This window comes from Anopheles funestus, chromosome 3RL (assembly GCF_943734845.2).
Source record: "Anopheles funestus chromosome 3RL, idAnoFuneDA-416_04, whole genome shotgun sequence".
Classification (NCBI taxonomy): domain Eukaryota; kingdom Metazoa; phylum Arthropoda; class Insecta; order Diptera; family Culicidae; genus Anopheles; species Anopheles funestus.
Window position 1 is genome coordinate 25,049,258 of NC_064599.1, and position 11,420 is coordinate 25,060,677.

At 38.2% G+C, this 11,420-nt stretch overlaps 1 protein-coding gene and 1 long non-coding RNA gene across 3 annotated transcripts; both read left to right on the forward strand.

The window, feature by feature from the left end:
* Window positions 1-1,238: 1,238 nt before the first annotated feature.
* Window positions 1,239-5,343, forward strand: LOC125768803 (uncharacterized). The gene is made up of 3 exons (XR_007418965.1): window positions 1,239-3,051; window positions 3,242-4,234; window positions 4,752-5,343. It is a non-coding gene; the product is annotated as an uncharacterized LOC125768803 (long non-coding RNA).
* A 1,521-nt stretch (window positions 5,344-6,864) lies between these two features.
* LOC125768793 (GPI ethanolamine phosphate transferase 3) lies at window positions 6,865-11,420 on the forward strand. Of its 2 annotated transcripts, XM_049436910.1 has the most exons (4): window positions 6,865-7,243; window positions 7,357-7,603; window positions 7,679-10,726; window positions 10,791-11,420. In XM_049436910.1, exons 2-4 carry the CDS (start codon window positions 7,421-7,423, stop codon window positions 10,983-10,985), a joined length of 3,426 nt encoding a protein of 1,141 aa, XP_049292867.1. In that variant the 5' UTR covers window positions 6,865-7,243; window positions 7,357-7,420; the 3' UTR covers window positions 10,986-11,420. The 2 variants fall into 2 exon arrangements, with proteins under 2 accessions (XP_049292867.1, XP_049292866.1); XM_049436909.1 differs by having other exon boundaries at window positions 6,865-7,603.

The following is an 11,420-nucleotide window of genomic DNA, read 5'->3' on the forward strand; positions in this document are numbered from 1 at the left end:
CTTTTTCTTCATATTGAAATAATGAAGCAAAACTCCCCGCAAAAACACATTATTTGGTACAAATGATGCCATGTTCGGTGCTCGCAGATACTATGTTATTTACTATTTATCAAAATGACAGATAGTGGATATTGTAGCCCAATAATGACACTTCAAATTGGCAGTGTTGCCAGATTCAATAAATATGTAATAAATAAATGGGAGCATTAATACCAAAACCGCACGAACACATTAATACACCTAATAATTTTTTTTGCAAAATTTCTCAAAAAAAACGTAAGGGATAAGCCTTATGAAATTTTCGAGTGGAAAATTTTTTTGAAATTTTTTTCTGATTTTTTATTCTTTTTTTAATTTAAAGCATTATTTGAGTGAAAACAAACTTATTGCAACAAATTCGCAATAAAATATATCACATTTAAAATTTTTGCTGAATTGCAGAAAAATGAGGAAAATTTTACATTTTCTCAAACAGGGTAAGGAACTTGGTTTCTCGAATAACTTCTGGCACATACATCTGAGGGCATGGCCGTCCAGGAAGAAAATGTAGCCATTGGTTTCATCTATCGACCACAGGTTAAAGATTGGCGATCCGTTGGATACCGACCGAGTTATAGGCAAAACTTGGTGCAAAAATGAGCCTTAGTAAATTTTCATATTTTTGAATTTTTTGATTTTTTTATTATTTTTCACTCTTTTTTTATATAAAGCATTACTTGAGTGAAAAGAAACACATTTCAACCAATTGGCATTAAAATAAATCAATTTTATTTTTTTTGCAAAATTTCTCAAAAAAAACGTAAGGGGTAAGCCTTATGAAATTTTCGAGTGGAAATTTTTTTTGAATTTTTTTTCTGATTTTTTATTCTTTTTTTAATTTAAAGCATTATTTGAGTGAAAACAAACATATTGCAACAAATTCGCTATAAAATATATCACATTTAAAATTTTTGCTGAATTGCAGAAAAATGAGGAAAATTTTACATTTTCTCAAACAGGGTAAGGAACTTGGTTCCTCGCATAACTTCTGGCACAGACATCTGAGAGCATGGCTGTCCAAGAAGAAAATGTAGCCATTGGTGCCATCTATCGACCACAGGTTAAAGATTGGCGATCCGTTGGATACCGACCGAGTTATAGGCAAAATTTGGTGCAAAAATGAGGAAAATTTTACATTTTCTCAAACAGGGTAAGGAACTTGGTTCCTCGAATAACTTCTGGCACAGACATTTGAAGGCATGGCCGTCCAAGAAGAAAATGTAGCCATTGGTGCCATCTATCGACCACAGGTTAAAGATTGGCGATCCGTTGGATACCGACCGAGTTATAGGCAAAACTTGGTGCAAAAATGAGGAAAATTTTACATTTTCTCAAACAGAGTAAGGAACTTGGTTCCTCGAATAACTTCTGGCACAGACATTTGAAGGCATGGCCGTCCAAGAAGAAAATGTAGCCATTGGTGCCATCTATCGACCACAGGTTAAAGATTGGCGATCCGTTGGATACCGACCGAGTTATAGGCAAAACTTGGTGCAAAAATGAGCCTTAGTAAATTTTCATATTTTTGAATTTTTTGATTTTTTTATTATTTTTCACTCTTTTTTTATATAAAGCATTACTTGAGTGAAAAGAAACACATTTCAACCAATTGGCATTAAAATAAATCAATTTTATTTTTTTTGCAAAATTTCTCAAAAAAAAACGTAAGGGGTAAGCCTTATGAAATTTTCGAGTGGAAAATTTTTTTGAAATTTTTTTCTGATTTTTTATTCTTTTTTTAATTTAAAGCATTATTTGAGTGAAAACAAACATATTGCAACAAATTCGCTATAAAATATATATCACATTTAAAATTTTTGCTGAATTGCAGAAAAATGAGGAAAATTTTACATTTTCTCAAACAGGGTAAGGAACTTGGTTCGTCGCATAACTTCTGGCACAGACATCTGAGAGCATGGCTGTCCAAGAAGAAAACGTAGCCATTGGTGCCATCTATCGATCACAGGTTAAAGATTGGCGATCCGTTGGATACCGACCGAGTTATAGGCAAAACTTGGTGCAAAAATGAGCCTTAGTAAATTTTCATATTTTTGAATTTTTTGATTTTTTTATTATTTTTCACTCTTTTTTTATATAAAGCTTTACTTGAGTGAAAAGAAACACATTTCAACCAATTGGCATTAAAATAAATCAATTTTATTTTTTTTGCAAAATTTCTCAAAAAAAACGTAAGGGGTAAGCCTTATGAAATTTTCGAGTGGAAAATTTTTTTGAAATTTTTTTCTGATTTTTTATTCTTTTTTTAATTTAAAGCATTATTTGAGTGAAAACAAACATATTGCAACAAATTCGCTATAAAATATATCACATTTAAAATTTTTGCTGAATTGCAGAAAAATGAGGAAAATTTTACATTTTCTCAAACAGGGTAAGGAACTTGGTTCCTCGCATAACTTCTGGCACAGACATCTGAGAGCATGGCTGTCCAAGAAGAAAACGTAGCCATTGGTGCCATCTATCGATCACAGGTTAAAGATTGGCAATCCGTTGGATACCGACCGAGTTATAGGCAAAACTTGGTGCAAAAATGAACCTTAGTAAATTTTCATTTTTTTGAATTTTTTGATTTTTTTATTATTTTTCACTCTTTTTTTATATAAAGCATTACTTGAGTGAAAAGAAACACATTTCAACCAATTGGCATTAAAATAAATCAATTTTATTTTTTTTGCAAAATTTCTCAAAAAAAACGTAAGGGGTAAGCCTTATGAAATTTTCGAGTGGAAAATTTTTTTGAAATTTTTTTGTGATTTTTTATTCTTTTTTTAATTTAAAGCATTATTTGAGTGAAAACAAACTTATTACAACAAATTCGCATTCAAATATATCACATTTAAAAATTTTGCTACATTGCTCAAAAATGAGGAAAATTTTACATTTTCTCAAACAGGGTAAGGAACTTGGTTCCTCGCATAACTTCTGGCACAGACATCTGAGGGCATGGCCGTCCAAGAAGAAAATGTAGCCATTGGTGCCATCTATCGATCACAGGTTAAAGATTGGCGATCCGTTGGATACCGACCGAGTTATAGGCAAAATTTGGTGCAAAAATGAGGAAAATTTTACGTTTTATCAAACAGGGTAAGGAACTTGGTTCCTCGCATATTTTCTGGCACAGACATCTGAGAGCATGGCTGTCCAAGAAGAAAATGTAGCCATTGGTGCCATCTATCGATCACAGGTTAAAGATTGGCGATCCGTTGGATACCGACCGACTTATAGCCAAAACTTGGAGCAAAAATGAGCCTTATGCAATTTTCTAATTTTTAATTTTTTTTATTATTTTATAATTTTTTATTCTGTTTTTTATTTAAAGCATTATTTGAGTGAAAACAAACGTTTTTCAACCAATTGGCATTAAAATAAATCAATTTAATTTTTTTTGCAAAATTTCTCAAAAAAACGTAAGGGATAAGCCTTATGAAATTTTCGAGTGGAAAATTTTTTTGAAATTTTTTTCTGATTTTTTATTCTTTTTTTAATTTAAAGCATTATTTGAGTGAAAACAAACTTATTGCAACAAATTCGCAATAAAATATATCACATTTAAAATTTTTGCTGAATTGCAGAAAAATGAGGAAAATTTTACATTTTCTCAAACAGGGTAAGGAACTTGGTTTCTCGAATAACTTCTGGCACATACATCTGAGGGCATGGCCGTCCAGGAAGAAAATGTAGCCATTGGTTTCATCTATCGACCACAGGTTAAAGATTGGCGATCCGTTGGATACCGACCGAGTTATAGGCAAAACTTGGTGCAAAAATGAGCCTTAGTAAATTTTCATATTTTTGAATTTTTTGATTTTTTTATTATTTTTCACTCTTTTTTTATATAAAGCATTACTTGAGTGAAAAGAAACACATTTCAACCAATTGGCATTAAAATAAATCAATTTTATTTTTTTTTTGCAAAATTTCCCAAAAAAAACGTAAGGGGTAAGCCTTATGAAATTTTCGAGTGGAAAATTTTTTTGAATTTTTTTCTGATTTTTTATTCTTTTTTTAATTTAAAGCATTATTTGAGTGAAAACAAACTTATTGCAACAAATTCGCAATAAAATATATCACATTTAAAATTTTTGCTGAATTGCAGAAAAATGAGGAAAATTTTACATTTTCTCAAACAGGGTAAGGAACTTGGTTCCTCGCATAACTTCTGGCACAGACATCTGAGGTCATGGCCGTCCAAGAAGAAAATGTAGCCATTGGTGCCATCTATCGACCACAGATTAAAGATTGGCGATCCGTTGGATACCTACCGAGTTATAGGCAAAACTTGGTGCAAAAATGAGCCTTAGTAAATTTTCATATTTTTGAATTTTTTGATTTTTTTAATATTTTTCACTCTTTTTTTATATAAAGCATTACTTGAGTGAAAAGAAACACATTTCAACCAATTGGCATTAAAATAAATCAATTTTATTTTTTTTGCAAAATTTCTCAAAAAAAAACGTAAGGGCCTTATGAAATTTTCGAGTGGAAAATTTTTTTGAAATTTTTTTCTGATTTTTTTTTTTTTTTAATTTAAAGCATTATTTGAGTGAAAACAAACATATTGCAACAAATTCGCTATAAAATATATCACATTTAAAATTTTTGCTGAATTGCAGAAAAATGAGGAAAATTTTACATTTTCTCAAACAGGGTAAGGAACTTGGTTCGTCGCATAACTTCTGGCACAGACATCTGAGAGCATGGCTGTCCAAGAAGAAAACGTAGCCATTGGTGCCATCTATCGATCACAGGTTAAAGATTGGCGATCCGTTGGATACCGACCGAGTTATAGGCAAAACTTGGTGCAAAAATGAGCCTTAGTAAATTTTCATATTTTTGAATTTTTTGATTTTTTTATTATTTTTCACTCTTTTTTTATATAAAGCATTACTTGAGTGAAAAGAAACACATTTCAACCAATTGGCATTAAAATAAATCAATTTTATTTTTTTTGCAAAATTTCTCAAAAAAAACGTAAGGGGTAAGCCTTATGAAATTTTCGAGTGGAAAATTTTTTTGAAATTTTTTTCTGATTTTTTATTCTTTTTTTAATTTAAAGCATTATTTGAGTGAAAACAAACATATTGCAACAAATTCGCTATAAAATATATCACATTTAAAATTTTTGCTGAATTGCAGAAAAATGAGGAAAATTTTACATTTTCTCAAACAGGGTAAGGAACTTGGTTCCTCGCATAACTTCTGGCACAGACATCTGAGAGCATGGCTGTCCAAGAAGAAAATGTAGCCATTGGTGCCATCTATCGACCACAGGTTAAAGATTGGCGATCCGTTGGATACCGACCGAGTTATAGGCAAAATTTGGTGCAAAAATGAGGAAAATTTTACGTTTTATCAAACAGGGTAAGGAACTTGGTTCCTCGCATAACTTCTGGCACAGACATCTGAGGGCATGGCTGTCCAAGAAGAAAATGTAGCCATTGGTGCCATCTATCGACCAAAGGTTAAAGATTGGCGATCCGTTGGATACCGACCGAGTTATAGGCAAAATTTGGTGCAAAAATGAGGAAAATTTTACGTTTTCGCAAACAGGGTAAGGAACTTGGTTCCTCGCATAACTTTTGGCACAGACATCTGAGGGCATGGCCGTTCAAGAAGAAAATGTAGCCATTGGTGCCATCTATCGACCACAGGTTAAAGATTGGCGATCCGTTGGATACCGACCGAGTTATAGGCAAAACTTGGTGCAAAAATGAACCTTTTGAAATTTTCAAACTTATATTTGTTTAAATTTTTTTCTGATTTTTTATTCTTTTTTTAATTTAAAGCATTATTTGAGCGAAAACAAACTTATTTGAACCAATTGGCATTAAAATAAATCAATTTTATTTTTTTTGCAAAATTTCTCAAAAAAACGTAAGGGGTAAGCCTTATGAAATTTTCGAGTTGAATTTTTTTTTTAATTTTTTTCTGATTTTTTATTATTTTTTTAATTTAAAGCATTATTTGAGTGAAAACAAACTTATTGCAACAAATTCGCAATAAAATATATCACATTTATACATTTTGTTACTTTGGTTAAAAATGAGGAAAATTTCAGATTTTCTCAAACAGGGTATGGAACTTGGTTCCTCGAATAAATTCCGACACAGACATCTAAGGGCATGGCCGTTCAAGAAGAAAATGTAGCCATTGGTGTCATCTACCGACCACAGGTTAAAGTTTGGCGATCCGTTGGATACCGACCGAGTTATAGGCAAAAATTGGTGCAAAAATGAACCTTTTGAAATTTTCAAATTTTTATTTTTTTTTATTTTTTTCTGATTTTTTATTCTTTTTTTAATATAAAGCATTATTTGAGTGAAAAGAAACTTGTTTCAGCCAACTCGCATTAAAATAAATCAATTTATAAAATGTTGCTAAATTTCCCAAAAAAAAGGTAGTTCTATAGCCTTAGGAGATTTTCAAATTTAAAACTTTTTTTTATGTTTTTAATATTTTTTATTCTTTTTTTATTTAAAGCATTATTTGAGAGAAAAGAAACTTATTTCAACAAATTTGCATTACAACAAATCAATTTTTAAATTTTGCTAAATTTCCCAAAAAATAGCGAAACCTAAAGCCTTGGGAAATGTTCAAATTTTTACATTTTTTTTATTTTGTATTCTTTTTTTATTGAAAGCATTATTTTAGAGAAAAGAAACTTATTTCAATAAATTCGCATTAACATACAATATTTTATAATAATGCGCCATTATGGAAAACTGTCATGGCATCTCGTGGCGCTTCGAATAGCGATTTTTGCGGAAAATACACGTATAGCGACTTTTCGTAATTTTTTTATATAGAGTTTTGAAATTTTTTTCCTGAATTGCTTTCGCAAACGCGACAATTGCTAAGCGTTTAGTGACGGGGTCACAAACCAAAGAATTGTTATTCTTTGCGAACGGTTTATTTTATATGGGATTTGACCACATCCATCCCACAGTGCAAAATAACTATTTTCGAGTTCTCAACCTAAACAGCTAAACGAGGCATTAAATTGACAGCTGAATTTAAACACGATAGACAGAGATACCAGCACCGCTAGTAAACATTCTACCCATTCGCATTAGATAAAAAGAGAGGGAAACAACAGACTCATCAAAGTGAAGAAACACAACCGCAAGGAAACCTTCCGTCAACCTTAATATCTTTATTATCGCCGTAATTAGCGCATTTGTGCGAGGTGCTTGTTTGTTCTGATAGTGGATTGCGACAGAAAATCCACCACCTGTCGCAATCATTCCACCTGCAGACCGCTAATCATACTCTATTGTGCAATCCACTGTATCGCTACAGATGATTTGCTGCGGTTAGGTGCCGCCCGTGAAACAGTGAAAGTCCATCCAATCCGGCAACAACGATGGCAAAGAGTAGAAATTTTGTGTTCGTTCTGGTGTGGCTTTCACTGTTAATAAGTGCCGGTATACATCTGTTCTCGAAAGGGTTCCTGCTAACACGGGTGGCCCAGACAAACGTTAGCACCTGCATCAATTACGACCAGTATCGGTGCGAAAGTGATGGCAAAAATGGTTCTACACAGAAGGTTGCTTAAAATTTGGCTTTGTAAATCACGCATCAGAATTGTTTTTTAATGGGTGTTAATGTTTTCTATCCACAGAGTGAATGCAGCGGAGCGGAGAAAGTATCTTCCATTCTGCGTGATGTCGATATTGCCGCAGGCATCTGTTTTCCACCAAAGGCACGTGTTATTCTGCTCGTAATCGATGCACTACGGTACGATTTCGGATTGTACAATCCGGACAACACGCATCCGGCAGCGTACGAAAACAATCTACCCATCATGTCGGAGCTGTTACGTAAGCATCCGGATCATAGCAGGCGTCTTAAGTTTGTGGCCGATCCTCCCACCACAACCATGCAACGCTTGAAAGGCATAACGACCGGCAGTTTGCCCACCTTCATCGATATCGGTTCCAACTTTGCGTCGCCCGAAATCAATGAAGACAATCTGATCGACCAGTTGGTACGGGCGAACCGCACGACGGTTTTCCTCGGTGACAGCACCTGGACGGAACTGTTCCCGAACCGGTTCACACGCGAATACCCTCATCCGAGTTTTAACATCTACGATCTCGATACGGTTGACAGTGCGATCGAGAAGCAATTGCCACGTGAAATGGGACGAACCGATTGGGATCTTATCGTTGCACATTTTCTCGGAGTGGATCACTGTGGACACCGGTACGGACCGTCGCACGATGAGATGCGTCGTAAGCTGCGGGAAATGAACGACGTCATTCGCAACGTTACCGAGCGCATGGCTGACGGTACGACGCTGCTTGTAATCGGTGACCATGGGATGACGAAAACGGGTGACCACGGCGGTGAAACGGAAGATGAGGTGGAATCGTTGCTGTTCGCTTACTCCAAAGGAAGTCCTCTTCTGACGCGCGGTTACGATGGTCATGCGGATACGATGCAACAGATCGATTTAGTGCCAACGCTTGCTACGATGCTTGGTGTACCGATACCGTACTCCAACCTCGGTCAGATCATGTTCCAACTCCTACCCGATGCACGTGTCGATACATTCCTTCGCTATCAGTTGGCGTTGGTACACCTGTGGCAAAATGCACGCCAAGTTCAGAGCTACTTCCAGCAGTACGGTGAACCCCGACCGACCGATGCGGTGGCATTAGATCCGGACCAAGAGCAAGAGCTGGACGATGAGGAAAACATGTTCCTGATGTTGACACAGCGCGTTAACAGCGTTTATACCGAGGCCGCCTTTCAAAGCTTCTCGGGCGATTTGCGCCACTATCTGAAGGGCATTCTCGAGGGCTATCGACGCGTGTGGGTTAAGTTCGATCCGCAGCTCATTTCGCACGGTCTACTGATCACGTTTCTCGGCTGCTTCGCGATGGCATTACTGATCGTGAACTCATCACCCCATCAGCTTGCCGCCATGTTTACGGAGGGAACGACATCGTACGCGTTTTTGCTAGTATTCTTTGCCGCCCAAACCGGGTACGCTTTCCACGAGGTGTTTGGCCTCAGCTCGGCCCAGCACGGTGTAATACTGTTCGGATCGATCGCTAGCGTTGCGCTGCTGGCCCTGCTCGCCATGCGCCACTGGGTATCGATCACGGAAAATATGGCCGGCTGGAAGCGTTCCGCCAATGTACTAACGCGTGCCTCGTTTGTCTTCACCACGTGCGTTTTCTTTGCGAACAGTTTCATTGTGCAGGAGCAGAAAATATTGTCCTACGTGCTGATGGGTTTCTTCCTAACGACACTTTACAAACTGCACCGTTTGGGTGGTCGCTTCGCTTTCCCACGATTAAAATTGATTGCTTTGCGGAAGTCAACGTTAGTGAAGCTTGTGGCGCTGACACTCTTTGCGCTGGTATTGATTCGCGTTTCGGGTGGATATTTCCGATGCCGAGAGGAACAAGCAAACTGTACGGACCATCTGGTAAAGGTGCCGAGCGCAACGTCACCGACGGAAGGTCATCGTAAGCGAGGTTCGTATGCAGACATCGATGTTGTGCCGTGTGTTGCACTCGTACTGTACATTGTTTGCGCACGGAAGTATCTGCGAGCTTGCGGGAATCTTACCGGTACGAGTCTGAACGTCCTATTAGCACGGTACGGCCCAACGGTTGCTGTCGTTTGCACCTGTGCACACTTTACCGTGTCGAAAACGAGCGTTCAGAGCGCGATTCCACAGCTTCACGTTGATGCACTCGCGTGGATCGTTTACGGACTGTTGTTGGTACAGATCGGCGCCCTCATCGGGACACCATTGCTACTTTACGTGCTACCGAAGCGCACCGACGTATTGAACGTGTTGTACGCCGAACGAGGCAATGTTGCGCCGGAAATTTATCGCCAGCTGAAGGAAAACTATCGTGGACGATCGACCGATGATGCTGCCTCTTCCGAGATACCGATCGTCTGCGGTCTCGGCACTGCATACTCTTCCGTTTTTATCTCCGCCGGTGCACTGCTCACCGTAACACTTGCCCTTCTGCTCGGATCGCACGGTACGATGGGCTTAATACTGGTGAACAGTGTTGCCGTCGCGTACGGCATCATTGCCTCCATCCTGCAGTACGAACAATCGTCTACCCGCCTGACAGCCTGCATACAACCCTCCTTTCCGACCCTGCTCACCTGGATCATACTGCAACAGTACGGATTCTTCGCAACCGCACATCAACCCACCCTGTCACAGATCGACTGGAATGCGGCCTTTATCGGGCGTACGTATCACTTCGATGGTAGCCACATCCTTTCCGGTCTGCTCGTACTACTCAACACGTTCTCAGTCACGTTTCTACTGTCGGTGCTGTTTCCACTGCTTGTTTTTGTCCCATTTTGTGTGTACACCATGTGGCCAACATTAGCACAACGGCTAACGATCACACCAAAGACACCGGTCGCAGGACCAACGACGTCCTCACCTTTAAAGACAACGCGAGCCGCGAAAGGAGAGAATACGCTGCGCAAAACTACTTCCGAAGGTGGAAGTGTCGAGTATCGTAGCGTAACCGTAAATAAGGTGGAAGAATCGACCGATGGAACGATCGTGGCCGATTTCGACATCACCAAGGGTGAGCTGAATCTGTACGAAAATGAAAAACTCTTTCTTGGAACCGTGTTCAAAACGGGTTGCCAATTAATACTGCTTCAATCCCTTAGGGTAAGGAACTTTCAAATAACGTTTATCAAAAACAATCCATCTAACGTTTTGCTTTTTGTTGTAGATATTCTGTGCCATGTTTGCCTGTACGCTACACTGCCGCCATCTGATGGTGTGGAAGATATTTGCACCCCGGTTCATCTACGAAGGTATCGCCAGCTACGTCATGTTTGTTGGTGTGATACTTGGCTTTCTGCTGCTGTTGCGCGTCCATCGTGCAGTCGGCACTCTGATAACGGCGATCAACAAGCGCCGATAAGTAACGTTTGGAATGGGTAGGTAACCAGTATCGCGCCGGATACTCATTATACAATATGGTTCTTCGGATTTTACCGGTCATTTGGAACCTTCAACCAACCACCATATTGAATCCATCGAAACCACCTACTCTCTAGTCTTGTGTTCAGTATCTCAAACCTGCCGAACGTAACGGCGGCCCTCCTTGTATTGCGCCTTGTGGCTCCCTCCGGTAGAGGGATTTCAAAGAAAAATAGACGCGAACCCGAAGAGGGTTGACAGCGGCCTATTTGCGTTAGATAAGGTTTTGTTTTGTAGTAAATTAGTGATTAGCCACGGGGAGAGGAAGTATAATTTTGTAGCACGTGGACAGTTAATGCCTTCTCACGAATCGCAGGATGGTTAGCGTTTTTCGTTAAATTATGCATTTGCACAAATAAAACTTTAACATGAACAA

What these genes read in the sequence shown, in the direction of transcription:
- LOC125768793 (XM_049436909.1), top strand. Translation starts at nt 7,421, where the DNA reads ATGGCAAAGAGTAGAAATTTTGTGTTCGTTCTGGTGTGGCTTTCACTG. An exon ending in AAAATGGTTCTACACAGAAG is followed by an intron (nt 7,604 to 7,678) that starts GTTGCTTAAAAT and finishes TTCTATCCACAG; the next exon opens with AGTGAATGCAGCGGAGCGGA. An exon ending in TACTGCTTCAATCCCTTAGG is followed by an intron (nt 10,727 to 10,790) that starts GTAAGGAACTTT and finishes TTTTTGTTGTAG; the next exon opens with ATATTCTGTGCCATGTTTGC.